The following is a 19,957-nucleotide window of genomic DNA, read 5'->3' as shown; positions in this document are numbered from 1 at the left end:
AATGATTGCTTCAAACTACGCTCGACATTGGTTACTCTTACTCTGGCAGCATACAGATAATCAGATAATCAGAATCAGAAGACAATGTTCGGCAATTTCCCATCTGGCGTTGCAAACAGAAGAAAAAAAACAACCAAGTAACGCCAGCAATAGTTACCATAATCATTATGTCGCTGGGAAGAACTTCGCCTGATTAGTTTTGTTTGTTTGTTTAGATTTGATATCTTGACCATTACCATGTTTCATAGAAACGGCAATAATAACGTTCACTACCCCCGAGAGTCGATGTTTTGTTAATTTATTCAGTGGTTTACTGCTCTCCCGGGATTACAAGGGAAAATTTACATGTGCATTACGTTAGTTGTAAGCCATTGACGCAGGATAAAGCAGGCGAAGTGGTATGGATCTCAACAACTCTACGCAGTTCACGCCAAGGATCAGGGCGTCCGACGACAATCCGTTCGAATTTGAGCAAGAAAGGGGTTTAACCGAACCAGTTACCACGGGAATGAGTGGTCACGATGTAAGTCCTGTAACCAAAACAATGTGACGACTTGTTATTCATTTTAATGCTGTGGTTTTTGTACAGTCTACGTAAACTTTATGTTGCTACAGAATGAATGTTTATAATTATTATGCCAGTTATATTTTAAGAGTATCAAGTGACACATAAATTTCTTCTGTTTGTCATTTTCAGACGGACAGCTCTGCAGAAAGCGACTGCAGTGAGATCGAAGACTCGTTGGCGGCTGGTTTTGTTCCGATACACCATGGTATGAAATAAAACCCTTAAGGATTCTTTGTTCGGCAATTTGTGTTTGTATTCGAGCACCTGAAGGGTCAATTTCCATATTTGCAGCTTCTATCGGACAATATTACTGATATCATAGCTCTCAGTTATTCTTGAATTTTGTTGGTGGGAGGTCGCATCTCAAGGTTTCACCGGAAATGTCGTAATGACATGGAAAAACGTAAAATTTGTGTATACAGCGGGCGCGCATATTTTCTTTCGCCGGTATATTTGTGATCGATCACCGACAACTGGCCGCTTCCAAACCTCTTTTACTTTCTAAGACCGAAGGCTTTCGCTCCAGTGCCTATAGCATAAAATCAACATTGACTTGCTTTAAAATATGCATAGTACAGTCTTTGTCAATCTCTTCTGGCTTGGAAATTGACGTCAAATTTCTACTGAGTTGAGTTGCCATAGGCCGCCATATTGAAGTAAGTTGAATTGCAAACCGACCGTTCAGGTCTTGGTCAGCCAAGCCAGTCGGTGGATCGCACCCAGAAATGAGTTCACGAAAGAACGAGGAGAAAGGTGCCTAATTTTTTTCTTCCCTTATTCTATTTTGTTCTCTTGTGATCCTCTGGGAATACATTTATGACTAGGGAGAGATCGCCCAATTGACTCCCACCCAACCCTGGGATCACACATCCCCAAGATCGTAGGTAACGATGCTCATCTATACAAATGTTACCCTTCTTTATACTTTTCCCAATTGATTATGGTAATTGTCATAAAATTCTGTATAATCTTTTGCTCAAAACGTACGAAATAGTTTGTTTGTTATGTTCAAAGTCTTGTTGTGCTCGAGTCAGTTAGACACACCACCAAATATGAACTTGTTGGCGAGCAGTGACATATTTTTGAGTAGAGGGTTCGTGTTTTCCTTACTGACTGTGCCCTCCCTTAAAGTACATTAATTTTACGTTCCATTTTCCACATGGTGAATCATTTTAAAATGGTGACTCCTCTTAAATATATCGGCAATTAACTGTGAAGAGTTAGCGACGCTCTTCAGCTTGGTAACGACTTAGTTCTCACGAAAATAATATTTGATTATCTATGTGTAAAGGTTTTTATTTCTTTGCTTAAATAAAAAATGTGATTATCGCTTACAGGGAAGAATCAGTGTTTCAGGAAGGTGAGCTTAAAACATCCTAAAAAATTTTCGGTTTTGAATTTGCATAGAACCAACTGCATCTGCCTTAATTTCTTTTGCGCTGAACAACTATTGACTGTTTTCCTTTGTCCTAATCTGTGGGGGTTCCACAGAAAGAAATATAGCTGTTTTTACGAACCAAGTAGCAAAATATTGCCGTCTGCGATCTCGTTAAAGAGGAAATGAATTATTTGTGAGATGCAAAGGGTTGGATAGTCCCAGAACCTTTTTGCGGTAAGCCAACGGAACTGGTTCCCATTTGTCGCTGTTAGGAACAGAGCAAATCTGGTTATGAGCTTTCTATCGGCATTCTCCTAAGTTTTGTTTGGATAATGTCGACTAATAACGACGAAGAGTCCAAAGCAGATGTTGGAGAAGGAAAGAAAATCAAAAACACCCCAAAACGAAAAAAGTTTCGTTCGTTTTCACTCGGTAAGTGTCTCAAAACAACATTGAGCATTGTGTATTGACTAAGTTTTAATATCGAAAGTGAGATTTTCGACACGGCCTTTCTCAGTTGTTTGAATCAGTAGAATATTGTGTTAAAAGGCTTTTTGATTTCCTTGTATGCCTTGGTTATCAGTTAAAAGTTCTGGTCGAGAGCAGCTTATAAATATGTCACTTGTACGTTTTAGGTTTAAGGAAATATAGACATCTTTTCGGAAATTAACACACTCAATCATTCGGTGGTGTTCTGTATTTTTAGATAGCGATAAATTTTACACTGGATCACAAATGCATTGATTTAGTGTCAGCATCACTCCCCGATAACATTTTTCCACTTATTTTTATTGGAATTGAGAATGAGTCAACTCATTGTGTATGATTTTAACATTAGTTTATTTGCATCTCTGATAAGAAATACAGCATTGACATTATATGTAAATTTGAATACCTTGTTTGGAGCTTTAAGTCTATTGCTTATAGCAAGTGGTTATGTGGATAAAACTTTATCTTCTACTAAGAGATATTTGAAGAGAGGTGATGTTCAGAGAATATATTTGGCTATCATGTATCTTTAATAACTCAAAAACAGTTTGTTTCTGAGTCTAAATAACCACAACATTTAATTGTTATGATAATGTGCTTAACATATGCTTTGGCCTTGAATGTGTTTCAGGGAATCCAAACTTTTTAACAAGGCAGGCAGTATTTGTGGTAGTAACACTTCACTATTAATCCACATAATGCTTCACTTAAAGTTATAAGTTAGTGTCTTATTTTGATTCCCAGCTTGTCAAGATTTTCTCATATGAATGCTGTAACCTGTGGTTATTTTGAATACTAACTGGAGGTGGCAAGGTTTGCATGAAAAGCTATGCATCGCTTTGTTTTTGCTGAAGTAGTTTTTGTTTTTTATTTGTCTGTAGAGAGGTTATACAATTCTCTTTTCCTGTGCTTGGAGTTGAATTGATGTGATATTTATGTGAGTCTTGCTTGAGTTTTGGGGTCCTGTGTTATTGAACACTGTCATAACCATATTGTGTTGCTGTTTTTTTGAGATCTGTGTTAGTCATCCCCAGCCTTGAAGTGATGTCACACTTTGTTGCCTATATTTTTTTTGATATTTACTGCACTTATAGAATCAAGGAAAATTTCTCCTTTAATGTACCAAACATTCAGTGACTTAGGATATTAATTTTTTTCTCAAGAGAGTGGCCTGTTGCAGGCATCAAGCCAGAAAAAGGCTTGCAATAATATCAACTTAGTGATTAAAAAAATTAAATAAAGAAGAAAAGGTGAAAGATTGAGAAGAGTGGTTGGAAGTTTCACATGTTTTCCAGTCTGTTGTTAAGCATGTCAAAATTACCTATTCTTTCAGTAACCTCTGCACCTGTATTGCAGAGGTCATGGGTTCAAATCCCAAACAGGGCTGAGTTTTTATCAAGCCTTATTTTCACTACTGCTCAAGTAATGTTCATTAGTGTGAAGATCGATTTCCTATTCACATCTTTATCTGCAGTTCAATAATATTTGACTTTCATATATTCACAGTGGAATTATAATGTAGTTTGCAAGAAGAATGCAAGTTGTTATAGTCACACTTAATCATTTCCTCTTGTGAAATTTTGCCATAAGTTTTGCAAAAAAACCTTTTTTTGTATATAAAGGAATTATATAATTCCTTTGATTAAGGAACTATGAAATCTATATATTTCTTTACTGAGCTCAAAACTAACCATCTCTCTTATTCTGTTTACAAACATGACGCTATTGACATTGTTGATTCTAGCAGTATACAGGATGTGTCATAAGAACTTTGGAATAGTCCTTGCTCACTGTAGTCTCTGTGGCTCAGTAGTTGAGCATTGAAGTGCTGAATCCAAAGGTCTGAGTTTTGATTCCTCATGGGGACTCAAAAGTTTTTCTTTGTCCCATGCTTGTGATCAGACAAAAAACACCTTTCTCAATTATAAAGTAGTTTGCAAGAAGAATGCAGATTGTTTTTGTGACACTTAATCATTTACTCTTGTGAAATTTTGTCATAAGTTTTGCATAAAACTTTGATTTCTATCCTTTGAATTGTTTGAGACTGCACGATGGGTAAAAACAGCATTGTATACCTAAAGATTTGCTTATCTTAGACTAAAGGGTTCATTGCAACCTCAAAGAAAATTCAAGCAGCCTGCTCTTGTAACTTAAAATTTAACATGTAACTTTGCCAAGGGCCTTTCTGCACTAGTGAACAAAACTAGAATTGTCCAAAAAAAATTAAAAAAAAAAAAAATTTTGACGTGACAAAATTTTTGTTTTGTCTGTTGCATCCACATCAAAAGTGTTTGAAGCTGCCAAATTCCATCAACGTCTCAGCGGTGTCATTCGTTCATAAGACTGGCCAGAATAGCTTTTCAAAGGATTCCACCTCCAATTTCAAGGATTTATCCTAAATCATCTTAAAAATTTATAATCCCTGAGTTTTGCATTAAAAGACAATTTTTGCCTTTCTAGTAATCTGATTTCAGTTCAATTACTCACCAGTAGTAGCTTTTACCACAAATGATAGACAAGTTTCACAGGGATTTGTTTATTTAGTTGATTTTGTCCAGTTTTTACCCAGGACAAATTTTGTTGCAAGTGATTGAAAATTTGTCTAAATGAACAACTCTTTTGGCTAGTGCGGAAAGGTTCTAAACATAAGACATTCATGCAACAACAGATCAATTAGTGTGGTTTTTATTTTTGGAAAAAATGAGGTGGCTCAAAATAGTGTTATTTTTCTTTTCACTTCAGCTGACACAGCACTTCTACTGGGAAGTTTATCTCGAGGAAAATCTAACATTGAAAATGGTGAAGAAGACCGCAGCACACAGTCAAGTCCACTGGGTAAGTTACAGGCTTAGACAATTCTTTAAGTGTGCCTGATGCCTCAAAACTCTTCTTTTCTTGTTATCTGTACTTTTCCTACAAATAAATTTTTGGATCGGTTTAAGCCTCAAATTTCTATGATTTTTTTTTTTAAAATCCTGAAAATCTGTGTGTTAGCCTGAGCAATGAGAAATCTGGCAAACCTTAGCTATAAGATCAGATCAAGAACATAGTTATCAGCACCTTCTCCTTCACTGGGAAAGTTTTGTGTTTCTGCAGGGTATCAAAAAGGATTTACAGTGTCTTTTGCTGTTAATTAACTCATATATAGTTTTGTTTAAAGATCAAACTGTTTAGAAGATAACTTGCTCTTCTGCAGATAGCAAAGCACATGGTGTATGTTATGGTAACAATTGTCCACAGTTTGTGAGGGAGTTACAGTTAACTGTTTCTTAAACAATAAACATTTGCTCTACCAAGTTGCCCATTCAGCATTTAAAATGATATTGCTCAAAAGGCCAGCTCTCTAAGTAGAAAGAAATGAAAACAATCAAAGTTGTTTGGTGTTTTTCTGTGAATGTAGGAGTGTGTCAAATGTCCTTTTCAAGCTTTTCTCTCATAGCCACAATGTTGTATATGCTCACAGTCATCCCCAAAATACTGGTAGAAGGGTCTCAATGTCAGCCATGATAATGAAAGCTATCATGAACAAGGAATTGAAGAGAATTAAGCAAGTCCCCTTACCTCTGCCAGAGAGTAATGAGGAGCTCTCCTGCATGATTGCACCATGTGCTAAAAAATCATCCCAAAATCTTGTTCACCCTGCATTACCTGCTTGCACCTTGAAATGGAAAGTTCAAGGTGAAAGTGGTGACTCTGACGTAAAGGCATGTCAAGACTATTTTTATAACAATGACAACTAGTGATAGCAAATTTCTCTGCAGAGGGAGCGCATTTTAAGAAACCCAAATTTCTAGCAATGCCCAAGGGCTATTTATTGTGTTTTTAAAAGTAATTGTTTCAATTTATTAGATAAACACAGTATAGCTGTAAATGAAAATACATTTTCATAACGAGTATGTACAATTTTTTTTGCTTTGTTGTCAAATTTGTTTTACAACTGTCTCGGTATCTGATGTTTGTGCTCTGTGTAAAATGATAGAAGAGACATTTATTGGTGAAATTCTTAATGAACTCTGTAATACATAACTTTGAACAAATTTGCAGTGTTTAATGAAAATTTTGTGTCAAGATATAGTTTGTGTACCAGACTGATACTGAGTGTATTTCCAGAGTTGAATGTACAGTAGGTGAAAATATTTTTAAATAAATATAAATTTAGTTTATGTCTATAGAAAATTTCCACTTAAGTTGCACTTCCTCACAAATTATGATAAGATAATTTCCGAATAATACTTCTTACATATTGCAAAAGAAAAATAGATTTAAACATGCCTGATTAAAGTATTTCTTCCATAAAGTTGTGCACACTGCTATAAGGTTCATTTCCAAATTTAGCTCTCTGTACATCTTTTACTAGATGACAGGGTATCTGACTTAATTGAATAAACATCCGTGGAAATTGTTTTGATCAGAACAGGATGTCTGAAATTTATGGAATCCAATTTTGTTCCTTTTGTTCTAAATTGGCTGTCTGTAGCTTTTTTTGCTTTCTTGTTCCATTTGTTGAAGCAATATTCATTGTAGTATTGAGAATACAGGCTTATTTACATGCATGAAGCACAAATGAAAATGGCACTTAAAAATTTGAATTAAAAAGTTTAGTCTGAATATGTAAGATTTTATTGGCTTTTGAATAATTCATATTTTGGGAAGATTTTGTTGATACCACACATTTGCTTTCTCAGGTAATTGATAGGTTTCTTGATTTATAGCTTTGTGTGGATGAAAATGTTTGGATTACGGGTTATTCAGAGATGAACCTGTAGCTTTCTCATGAAAGGGCTACCTTGCCAGTAACAGGAAATTGTTATCTATTTTGAAACAGAAACTGTCATTTCAAGCTCAATTTAATGTTTTTCCAACATATTGTGGTACTTGTGAATTTCCATTTTAACTTGCTATGTTAGCAAGGAAGGATAAGGGGAAACGAAGACAAGGTAAATTCAGTTTGTAGGAAATAATGTCTATTGTTGATTTGTGCATGTAAACATAGGGGGCATATAATTAGATGGTATTTGCTAGAGTTCAATGAAAGAGCTATCCAGTAGTCAGAATATTTTGGCAAAGTAAAATTGAGTCATTGTGTCTAAACACTTTCATGTCTATCTTTTTATCCATTACCCTTTCTGTTAGTTTTTCCCCTTTAAACTTGTTCACTTAAATTTATAGCCAGGAAGCATTTTGGGTTATATTATTTCTTGATGATTACTTTCAGTATAAACTGTATTTCAAAAGGACTTGCAAAGTTCCCTTTCCTTTGTGATAACAATATTCTAGACTGGATCTGAAAGCAAAGAAGGATAGGCCCTGTTTCATAAATTATTGTCATTGATTTCTTAGTAGTTTGGTGCAATGATTTCTCCCATACATTCTTGTCAATGTGACCTCAAAATTTTACAAATTCAATTTAAATAGGAGTTAAATGTCTTTGGGTGCCCCAACCTCAATAAGTCAGAGAAAGCTTATCATGAAAGGAGTATACACAATTTGAATTCAGTGTTATGATAATGACATTAATGAATTGTGGTGAAGATTATCTTTTCCTGACAGCTGGTATGAGGAGGAGAAATTTTAAATGCATGAAAGCCTTTTTGGTGAAATATTGTGGCTTGCAGAGCTACATGTTTTAATGGTAACTTAGCTATACTATTTTGCCCTGAGAAACCTGATGATGGCTTGTAATGTCAGTGGAAATCTCTCGTCATATATCTGTGGCAAATTTCAATTCCTGTCTGAGTAAGCAAAATATTACCGGTATAATCTATAGGTAATGAAAAATTAATCACAGCCAGAATGGAAATTAAATTGTCCACTGAAATAGTACATATATTTTCCTTTTTTACATGTTGTCATGTTCTGAAAAGGCTGTAAAAAATAGTCAGGTTGGAGCCTGGGCTGGTTTATTTAAGCATCAGGTTTATTTTGCTTTTATTGAAATGTTTTGTACTGCTCATATAGGTTTTCAAATGTTTTGCATTCTTGAATGAAGGGCAGTGAAACCAGATTGCTTTGAATGGCATTCGCTCATCACACTTTTCAGTCGGTAGAAGACAATTTAAAAACTTCCTATGATCATTTTACCACAGTCAATATTGATCAATCTGAAGCCACAATTAATTTCCAAGTAACATTTGCTCAAGCAATCAAGTTAAATTTATAACTTTGATATCAAACACAGCAGGAAATTTGAATTATTGTTTGTCTCTAAATTATTTTGATTCACTTTTTGAAAGGATATTGTAGTGTAATCATTAGTATCAGTATAAGTAATATTTAAATATTTTCACGTGATTGTGATATTAAGGCCAAAAATATTGCAGAGAAACACTGCTATACGCCACAATATGGGTTTTAAAAGGGTACAATTTAAATTTGATGGGTGTTGTAGTTTTGAAATTGTCTGTTTTTACAATGTATATAGTTTGTTCATGTTTACTCTGATTTACACTTATATCGTCACAATATATCTTGAACAAGAAAAATATAAATCAAACAAGTTTCAAGTTGATTTAGCCTTCATTGTTTTCTGACAGAAGCAATATGTATTTAAACTAAAACAGTTCAAAATTAGCTGGGAATCAGCATTTTAACCTTTAAGATATTTTTACTTGAAAGAGTATAATTCCTTTTTCTTTTAGTGTATTTATTTAGTCAATTTTTTCACGTCAATTGCTTCATTTGAGCTTTAAACTACAGCAACTACTAGTTGTGCAAGATGATGTCTTTTCAAAATTTTTATTTGTAAATTAGACATCTTTCATAAGATTGGGTATCATGATGTTTTTCTCATTTTCCTAAAATTTTCTTTGATTTGTGACCTCATAAAGCTTAAGTTAGCAAATGATATATTTATTGAATAGGTCGAATTTTTTAGGAACATTCATTATGTGCAGTTTAACCTTGTATGTAACTTCTTTTTTAATAGATTTAATCACTTTCCTTTTGTGCCAGTATTTATATGCTCTAAAAAGATAAAAATACCTGTAATTTTTTCCAAGGTACATGACTTAACAATTGTGTCTTAACTGTTCTTCTGCCAGTTATGAGTTATATTGTACGCTGTCATCAGAGATTTAACACTATGCACATTAACCTGGCCAGTATTTCTATATTGCTGTTCAGAAAATTTTTTTAATACATCAGATTGTGGTGATAACTTAATTGTAATAAATATTGATTGATTCTGGTCAATGGTTATCAACAGTATGATTGTTAAGGTCAGGATGATAACAAACAGCATTTTGCAATATCATCCAAAGCAACATTTTAAGAAAATTTCCTTCCTTTTTTTAAGCACAAGATGAGGGAGAAGGTAGTTTTAAATTTGATGGTCCAAGTCCAAGGAATTCAACCCCACCTGTTAAGCTGGATAAGAAGGACAGAGATAAAGAGAGGCTGGTAAATATCACTTGGGCAGTTACAATGTGTTTTATTTAAATTATGTATTGTATTAAGAGTCTTACATTGAACAGCAACTTGCATGTAGCTTATAAACTGTACATCACAGGTTTAGAAAATACCAGAGTTCAAAATTCCTCCTTGAAAAAGGAGTTGGAGTTATTACTGGTCAGAAACAACAGTGAAGTCATTTTGGGCTCGTGTTTTTGTGTAAAATCAAGGGATTCAAAAAATTATATTTTATTGAACTCTTGCATGAAGGGTGAAAGATTTGCTATTGTCAAGTCAAAAATTTAAAAAATGAAATTGTTGTTAGCTTTTAGTTAAAATATTAAAAGACTCATATTTCTTTGTGCTAAAAGCTTTGATAGAAGTACAAAGAGAATGTTGATTCTGCTAGTCTGTACAATTTTATATGATTAGATACTTTTGCTAATATTAAATTCATTTTGAAATGACAGCAGAGTTTGGAAAAAAGACTTTCTGTGCCAGACAAATCCCCACTGTTTCCAAGGAAAACTTCAAAGGAAAGTTTCAAGGTAAGTTTTAATTTTAGATAACTATATCCATGAATGTTTTTTGCTGGTCAAACAAGTACTGGCCAGATAACTATAATTATGTGTGTGTGTCTGTCTGTTGGTGTGTGTGTGTATGTTTGTGGGGATGAAGTAACTTCAACTTTATGGTAAAGGCATGACCTTTAATGAAGAGGTGGTACACTTGACACACATGTTTATGATGATGACAATAAATTGTGACCCAAATTATCAAATCTTACTGGTAGAAACATTTTCTAAGAAAAATCAACCAATATACTCTCAGAGTGTACAAATTAGGACAATTTTCTTTACAAGAAGTTCAATAGGATTTTGGGACAGTGTATACTTGGATTGTAATTCTTCCAGAGGATAATTTTTCATATATCTGTCTTTCAAGGCAATGAAAGAGAGTTACAGACAAGAACAGAAACGCAGAATAAAAGAGTTAGCTAGTGCACTGAAAGACCCTTCAGTGATCATACTTTCCTCCTGGCTCAAGGTGAGGATAATTTGTAGCAGTTATTTTTCTGCAACTTTGATGTAAAAATAATTTTTACAATTCAACACATCCTTAATCAACTTTTTTGACAACTGTAAGGTTCGTGGCACCTTGAAAGGCTGGCAGAAGTTTTGGTGTGTTGTTAAGCCTGGTATGCTGCTTATTTACAAAAGTGCAAAGGTATGAACTAAATTGAAATTTTTTCAAGTACAAATTTAGTAATTTTATTTCAGGTGCATTTGCAACTTATAAACTAAGGTCCATATATTATCATGGCAAGTATTAGTGACTCAGCTCTGCTTTCTTTCCACAGCATGGCCAGTGGGTAGGCACTGTTCTATTGAATGGCTGTGAGATTTTACAAAGACCTTCCAAGAAAGAAGGATTCTGTTTTAAAATCTACCATCCACTTGAGCACTACATGTGGGCAACAAGAGGACCAAAAGGAGAGCTGGCTGGTTCAATTGCTCAACCTATGCCGAAGGATCACCTTATTTTACGAGCAGACTCTGAATCTGATGGTAAGTGTTGTATATGATATCTAACTCTGATTAAAACTTCTGAATAGATTGTAGAAATCTCAGTCACTGTTGCCAGAATATCACTCTTCATGTACTGATGTACATTGTTGCTCCATTCCTTGTTACAGCAGATAAGAATTTGAGCTCTGTTTCATTGTACAACTAATCTAAACATTATTTGTGCTAAAGACAACTGCTACATTTTGATTTGAATAGGACGGTGCTGGTTAGATGCTTTAGAAGTTGCTCAGAATCAGGGATACAGCAATCAAAAAGACAACAAAGGAATGTATGTCTAAAAAAAATTATCCTTCAATGTGATATGTGATGCTTGGATTTAATAAAAATCATGACATGCCTTTTTTATACTGGAAGGTTAAGTGAGCTGTATGGTAAGGATGACAAGGAAGACAGAGAGGATGACAGTGGAATTCCAGCCATTCAAGGTCAGTTATTTCTTACTTGTTTTGGTTTTTTCAGTTTTTTATGCTTTTATTAGTTTGTTTGATTGTAGAGGGGATATAAAAGGTACACATACAAATTTTTATATATATATCATGTGTAAAAATGGCTTTTTCCTTCTTTAACAGATCAAGATTATGACAGCAATGATGGAATGGTTAGATATTATTTTTGTATCATTTATTTATCTAAGGGTTAGGGTTGGGGTTAGGTTAGGGTTAGTTAGTTTGAGAAGAGTGTTTGTTTTCTCTCCCACATTGTGTAACTTGTTTTTTTGGTGTTGTTCTTTTAACATCCCTCATAACAATTGACGGGGTTTTTATTTTATTGTGAACATCAAAAATGCAATTTATAACTACACCAATTTTTAGTTCTTTTTTTTACATTCTCTATTTTTCCCTTATTGTGTTTTGTTCATAGGAAAAATCTGACTCTGATAATGAATTGGATGACACGATAGGGCCACTTGGAAGAGGTAGGTAGTTCTTGCCCCAAACAAGTGGCAAAATTAACGTTATCCACAAATAGATTGTCCTGTCCTGAACCTGCTTATCCCTTCCTCATTGAGTTACTTCCCACAATTTCAATGCATTATCCAGCAAGCAGTTGGTAAGGGAACAGATGATTTTTTCCTAGTCAAATTTTACATTAAATTTATTTAGTAGATTTGACCTAACCCTTAATCTCATTGTTGTTACAGTTATGTTGTTGAAATCGTATATTTTGTTAATCACAGATGGTGAAGAGGAGATGGAAGAGGGTCCTGTTGAAGAAACAATTTATGTTGGAGAGAAAGGGGAGGAATATCTTGGACAGGTGCAAACTTCTGGGCAATTCTTCATTCAAAACTATTTTGGCTTTTTACCATATGTAACTGGCTTTCTCTGCCTTTAGAGCAAAAATCATGTTGTGTAGAATTTATATTTTAATTAAACAACTTTTTAAGAAATGTTTTAGTGCCTGGGACGAGCATGTTGCTGTGAAAGTTCCATGCCATGGTTTTAAGTACAAAACATACACTGAACCAAGTAATCAGCTCGATTCTTTTATATCGGAAAAAGGCTCATAACTTTTTTAGTCCTGAAAAGCTTTTATTTGATTTTTATGGAGCTCAATTGTTGTTCAAATATTCATTGAGACTCCAATTTGGACAGACCAAAGGTGTAGTCGAAGTGTACCTGTAGATGTGGAAAGAATTGTAGGAAATGTATTGCTTAATACTGCTTAATTGTTGAAAGAAATGTACTGTTCAGCATGAATTATTTTTAGTATTGTTTTTGTTAGGCTGGTGAGGCACTAGAGGAGATTGAAGATGAAAACAAAAGTATTCTGTGGGCACTTTTAAAACAGGTCAGGTGAAATGAGCTTTGGAGATTAGAGGGGACAGTAAATTCCATTCGAAAAAAATTTTTAAGATCTTTTAAGAGGAAAATGTTTTAAGATCTGCTGGATAAGGGTGAAGATTTGAAGCTTATTCAAATGATGTGGGTGAATGCTACACGGAACTTGTTAGTAAGCTAGGTTTCCCACCTATTGGTACAGCAGTTACCAAAATAATGTTAACACCGACCATTTAAATGCTCAACAGGTCAAGCCAGGCATGGATCTTTCAAGGGTTACTTTACCAACCTTTATTCTGGAACCTAGGTCATTTTTAGACAAGCTTTCAGACTTCTACTTCCATTGTGACATTTTGTCCAGGTAAACAGTTCACAAATCCTATTTGATCAAGTCTTACTCTTATTTTACACCCACCCCATTCTACATCAAGTTCAATGTGACTTGGGTGATTTTTTATAGTCATCAGATTGAAAGAAACATTGAAAATAAGGTTATGTGGTGGGAAGAACAACTCTGAGGGGATAGGAGTAGACCTTAACCCCCCCCCCCCCTAAAAAAAAAAAAAATTACAAAAAGATATTTGCAAATGGTAACATTTTTTAATTTATAAATTATGTAGAGCTGCAAGAGAGGAGGATGCCTACAGCAGAATCAAGGAAGTAGTCAGGTGGTATTTGTCAGGATTTTACAAGAAACCCAAGGTTGGTGAGAGAAATTGAGCTTACCCCTTAGTACTGTAAATTTGTACATTGTTGATGTACCAAACTTTTGAATAAAAAAACCAGAATATCTAAAATCTGACTTATCCTGTGTATGGTACCAGAATGTATATCACCAATTGACAATCATTTGAATAACTATCTTTCTGATAATTATTCATAGGGTTTGAAGAAACCTTACAACCCTATCCTTGGTGAGACGTTCCGCTGTTACTGGGGTAATCCTAATGGTACCAAGACATACTTTGTCGCAGAACAAGTTTCCCACCATCCTCCAGTATCAGCATTCTATGTGTCCAATAGAAAAGAGGGATATGTAGTCAACTGCTCTTGCTTGGCCAAGTCCAAATTTTATGGTAACTGGTAGTTTTATTATTAATAGTATTTGCCTTGTGACCTTTTTTTGTGGGTCCGGTTAAGTACACTTGTCCAATTTTTTTGATCTGACTGACTGGAGCATGAACTTTGTGAGATGAAAAGCTTGGCTGTCTACCAGGATCTTGTAAGATCTCCTCGACATGCTTTATACTTTCTTGCCTCACTGTGAAAAACAAAAACATTGCAGTAAGGTAGACTAAATATGTAGAGAAGCCAATTTTTATGAAAAATATGTAAATCCCCTCCAATTCAATAAACCTTTCTCAAGATCTAATCTTAAGTGTGTGTTTTCCCTGGTAGGGAATTCATCCTCTGCCATTTTGGATGGAACTGCTACCTTAACTTTGCTGAGGTTTGGAGAAGAATACGTCATGAGTATGCCATATGCTCATTGTAAAGGTTTGTTCTTTTTCATAGTGTATTGCTAGGTAACTTACATTAGAGCTGTGGCTCTATAGCCTTAGGCATCTTTAAAAAAATTTTTTTTGAAGGTAAGATCTAAAATTCAGATATTCAAAAGATCCACTACCTACCGAATAACATTTTTGAAAGTTGAAGTGAACAGCAATCCAAAAAAAGAACATCACAAGGACACTACCTTAATTTGTAAATTAATTTGTAAAGTAAATTAATATATTAATTTAACTTAATTTATCTTGAACTGTTACTGAGATTGGTAACTGAGATGATAGAGATGAAAGAACTGTTTCCCTGAAAAGGTAGAATCAAAGGGAAAACTAAACCTTTGAGCTAAAATATTTAGCTGAAAGCTGTTTATAATTGTTCTGCTGTTTTTGTTTCATGTACTGTCATCTTTTTCTTGATTTTCAGGTATTTTGATTGGCACGCTAACAATGGAGTTAGGAGGAGTCATTACCATAAACTGTGAGAAGACTGGGTACAAGGCTGAAATTGAATTCAAACTTAAGGTAAGAAGATCAAGGGTTTCTGTGAGTGGAGCGCCAATGTCAAAGAAATTTGGGTCCAAGCCCCTTCAGAGCTTGTGCTGTGTTCTTAGGCAGGACACTTTCTCTATGAGTACCTCTCTCCACTCAGGAGTGTCTGTAAGGACAAGTGAACTGTCAGGAAACTTTATAGGGGGAAAACTTTGATGGAGTGGGATTCCATCCAGGGGGAAAGAGCAATACTGCAGCTCCTGTCGGATGAGATACCAGACTCAGCAGCTGACTTTGCCATCTAAATGAAATCATACCTTTGTCATTATTTTAGCCATTCTGGAAGAAGAGTGGGGAATCTAATTATGTTGCTGGCAAGATTAAAATGGGAAAGGAAACATTGTGTAGAATAGAAGGAAAGTGGGTAAGTATCTCTCTAAATAATACGTCTTTTGTCAATGTGTATGCTATATATCTTCCAATTAAATGGAAAATGGTCTGTTCTTTTGTCTCCCTGTAAGGATGGTGAGATTCTTATCACAGACCTTAAAACTCCAGTTCCTGCAGGGGTGAGTACAGAAACACAATCTTATTTATGTATCAGTCAGAGAAATGTAAAATCTAAAGATGGGCTCTTCACACCCATGTCAAAATTATAGTTCTATAAAGCGAATGGGGGGGCAAGACTTATTAAGCGTATGAATAAAGGGGTAAGTTTCTAAAGAAACTGTGGTGCTGCGTCGGTGGAAGAGCATAGCAGGTAATTTAGTGTTAACAACTGGGTTGAAAACGTAACGAAACCGGCTTAACGGCATAACGGCTTATGTACTAGTGTTTACTACAAACCTACAGATTCACATAGTTACTTGTTGTATTCATCTTCACATCCATCACACGTCAAGAACTCCATACCTTTTTCACAGTTTCTCAGACTTCGTCGTTTATGTAGTGACGACTCTGATTTTTCCGAAAAATCAGAGGCAATGTGCTAGTTTTTCGATAAACGTGGCTATCCTGTTTCTGTCGTTCAAGCGGGCTACCACCGTGCCCAACAAATCGATCGACAGGCAGCACTAAAAACGGCCGAGAAGGAAAACACTGACCGCATTCCATTTACTCTTACATTTCACCCTCACAACCACGCAGTTCAATCTATCATTCTTAAAAATTTTAAATTACTCCAAAACGATTCAGAGACTGGCACTATCTTTTCGCAACCACCACTTATTTCATTCAAACGTGACAAAAACATAGTCAACTTTTTAGTCAGGAGTTCATTTCAAACCAATGACCAATCTGGAACTTTTAAATGCGCTCGCTCACGATGCAAAACTTGTACTTTCATTCATAACGTAGAGAAAATATCGGGACCCAAAAGATCCATTAAGATCATTGATCACTTTACGTGTACCTCCGCCAATGTTATTTACTGTATAACTTGCACTTATTGCAATAAGTTATACATCGGCGAAAGAGGAAGACGACTGGGTGACCGATTCCGAGAACACCTTCGCGATGTGGAAAGAAATGACAAGGACGCATCTAAACCAGTCGCTAGACACTTTAATCTTCCTAATCATTCTAAACAGCACATGACAGTTTGCGGCCTTTCCTTACATCAAGGCAGTTCGGAAAGCCGTAAAACACTAGAACAAAAATTTATATTCCAAATCGGCACCCTTAATCCCCACGGAACCAACGAGCGCTTTTCATTCAACTAATTTATTCCTGTTTTCTCGTCACCATATTCCCACCAATGGCGTAGCTCCACTTTCTGCATATAAACCCACACACAACCCACAATTCCTCTAATCGCTCTGACGAAGGGCTAACGCTCGAAACGTCAACTTTTTTATCCTTTACGGTGGCTAATTTACGTTTTCAACCCAGTTGTTAACACTAAATTACCTGCTATTAAGCGTATGGTTCTGTTGCACCTCTTCCTTCATCTCCCTAGTGTAGAGCATGTGTCTAGTGAGCATGGTCTGCAAATTACTGTCCTTTTAAAAGTGTTGTGACCACTTAAGAAGTTGTAAAGTGACTTCTATTTCTTTTCTTCAGGAAGTGGAACCTCTTCCTGAGCTGTTTTGGGACCCAACTCCTGAAATCCGAGAACAGAGACTTCCCAGACATTTGGTGGAGTACAACACCCAAGGAGAATTTGAATCTGAGAAGTATGTCATATCTTGTTTAGATATAGTATATAATTCTTACTTCAACATGTCTGTATGGTGACTCATGGGGTCACATTATGGTGGTGTTGTGTCTTTGGATGATGTATAACTGCTCTCTTAAAATTACTTTTCCACATACAGGCTCTGGATAAATGTCAGTGATGCTATTAAAGTTAATGATCAGGTAGGGAGATCTTGTTTCAGTAATTTTCAATTGGCAAGTGCTGAACTTGAGCAACATTGCAATGCTTTTGCTCCACCATACTTTGTAATTAGTTGTGCAATCTCTTACTGCCTTGTAAACCAGTCGAAAAAATAAAGGTTAACATTGTGTACAACCATTTTCTACAAAATTGTCAGGAAAAAGCAACAAACGAAAAGTTCACTCTTGAGGAGGCACAGCGGAAAGGTCACCGTGAAAGAAGAGAAAATGGAGTGGAATGGATTCCTAAACTGTTTGAACGTGATCCAACTGCTCCTAATGCTATCAACCGATGGCTTTACAAGTACAGAGAGTAAGCATCTGATTAACATTTCATTATCTTATATTGGATGCTGTCAGCCTTCTCTACAAACAAGAGAGTATGAGGCTTATATATTTTGTTGTTGTTGTAGTTTTGCGACTTTCATCTACATTTATTTTTTGTAGTGTAAGACCCTGGGATCCAATGACGGACCTGAAGGAGTATGAAAATGATGGAATCATCAAAACACAGTATCGCCTCAAAGCACCCATGGTACGAACAACAAGCTTACTCAGTGTCCAACCAGATAACAAGAAGCCAATTTCAAAACGAAAGCGGCCTTCATCTGGTCGATCACGATGTGGCGGCCAAGCAAAGGGATCACGACGTAGTTCCATTGACCACTCAGGTGCATCAACACCTGATCCTGAAGCTGAACATTCCAGCAGCATTGAGGATGATGATGATGATTCGAGTGTTAAGGAAGGCATTGACCTTGCAGCTCTTGAGAAAGCTTTCCAGCCACTCAAAGATCTACAGAAGGAGTGTGTTCAACAGATGAGGGCAATTAGAAGTGATTTGCGTCGCCATTACTCCTCTCATCAGGATGATCTTGCTACTCTTCAGTTCAAAGACTGGCTCTTACTCTTGATGTTCATTATAACTCAAGGATTTTTCCATTGGTATTATAGAAGATGATCCTGCCTAGCTACTTAAAATACCCAAATTATTCTAATGAAATTTTAAAAAAGTATTTAAAAGGGATGGAAGAGATGTTTTTGTTGTGTGCTGTCCCATGAAGTTTGGATTTCACTGAAATTGGGAAAAGCTCAAAAATGAACAATAGTTATCTTAACACTTAAAGGTATATTTTCAAGTGAATTTGAGATGGAAAATATTCTGATTAGAAAACCAACTTGTGTTTGCTCAACAACATAGTAAAGTCCCATTTCTTCTCACTTTGGTTGTAGAGTAAAATATTTTTGAAAGAACGGTAATTTAGCTCAAATTGGACAGATGTGCCATCTTGATAATCAGTGTTTAGAAGGGTGGGGGTGAGTTTTGTTGCATTTCACAAAAGCTACACTGTAGATGTATTAAAAATGTTAAGAAATTGTTTGTTTGATTGTAAGCATAATCAAATAGATTGTACTTGATGATTAACTCACAATCGTATGAAGCAAACAACACAATCAGAAGATATAAATATATTTAAACTTATATTAAAAATTAATCAGCCTGAAACCAGCTTCACAAAGTTTTTAAAAAGTTTCTTTTAGTTAGGGACATGAAAGAGATTTCAGCTGATGCCCTTCAAAAAAAGAAAATTTAAGAAAAAAATGAATAGTGGTGAACATATTTTACCCTCATATTTATAAAACTCAGAACAAAGATATCAGATAGAGGTAATTATAGTTATTTATGATTGTTACTTGTTAGTTATAATAAATAAAAGATCAAATTTGAACTCATTTTAATTAAGTGGAGTTGGTGAACTTCACATTTTTATCACAGACCCGAGTCTCACCTGCATAGCACAGGATCTTAGAACAGTTTGGTTCGTAACATTTTATTTCAGTCTCTTTGTTATCAAACCTGGTCAATTTTGAGCAACCTAAGGTTTAAAAAAATTATTGTTCTAGTCAGCATGTTTTATTTGCTCTATATGGATCATAGGGAGTTGTGTTTTTAGCATGGGACTCCACAAATTTTGGCACAATTTTACAGGAGTTTAAGAGAAAAGAACCTTAGGTAGGGTCAGGAATTCAATCAAAAGAATAAAGAACTTGACATAAGATTTTTGTGAGGAGATTTTAGTGAATGGTATTCTGCACAACTGAATATTAAACTGAAAGTTTTGATACTATTTGTGTGTAATTCAATTTTTTTTTTTTTTAATAAGATGATGTCACTGCACAACACCTGAAGCGATTGATAGGTAACTTCTCCCAACAAAATATATTAAAGTTCACAGGGCAACCAGGTGGACAATCGGACATAGTTTGATGCTACTCTGGTTTGCCAATTTAATGAATGTAACCGAAGAAGTTACAATTCATAGACCCAACGTTTCAACACTCCTGTCTAGTGCCTTCATCAGGGGTGATCTAAACGCTGCAACAATCCAGTA

The 19,957-nt window shown here is 35.2% G+C and overlaps 1 protein-coding gene across 3 annotated transcripts; it reads left to right on the top strand.

The window, feature by feature from the left end:
- Nucleotides 1-346: 346 nt before the first annotated feature.
- On the top strand, nt 347-19,693 carry LOC131792547 (oxysterol-binding protein-related protein 8-like). 3 transcript variants are annotated; one of them, XM_059109955.2, is made up of 25 exons: nt 347-523; nt 698-773; nt 5,178-5,270; nt 9,730-9,833; nt 10,295-10,372; nt 10,770-10,871; nt 10,971-11,051; nt 11,185-11,392; nt 11,609-11,681; nt 11,768-11,838; nt 11,983-12,011; nt 12,275-12,329; nt 12,591-12,670; nt 13,139-13,204; nt 13,443-13,555; nt 13,815-13,896; nt 14,078-14,270; nt 14,593-14,691; nt 15,124-15,221; nt 15,523-15,612; nt 15,710-15,757; nt 17,250-17,362; nt 17,504-17,546; nt 17,723-17,877; nt 18,012-19,693. In XM_059109955.2, exons 1-25 carry the CDS (start codon nt 401-403, stop codon nt 18,523-18,525), a joined length of 2,787 nt encoding a protein of 928 aa, XP_058965938.2. In that variant the 5' UTR covers nt 347-400; the 3' UTR covers nt 18,526-19,693. The 3 variants fall into 3 exon arrangements, with proteins under 3 accessions (XP_058965938.2, XP_058965939.1, XP_066026746.1); XM_059109956.2 differs by lacking the exons at nt 347-523; nt 698-773 and adding an exon at nt 1,009-1,321; XM_066170649.1 differs by lacking the exons at nt 347-523; nt 698-773; nt 5,178-5,270 and adding an exon at nt 7,226-7,372.
- The last annotated feature ends 264 nt before the right edge of the window (nt 19,694-19,957 follow it).

Source organism: Pocillopora verrucosa, chromosome 8 (genome assembly GCF_036669915.1).
Source record: "Pocillopora verrucosa isolate sample1 chromosome 8, ASM3666991v2, whole genome shotgun sequence".
NCBI lineage: Eukaryota > Metazoa > Cnidaria > Anthozoa > Scleractinia > Pocilloporidae > Pocillopora > Pocillopora verrucosa.
Note: the sequence above shows the minus strand (reverse complement) of the source record. Positions and strands in the feature narration are given on the sequence as shown.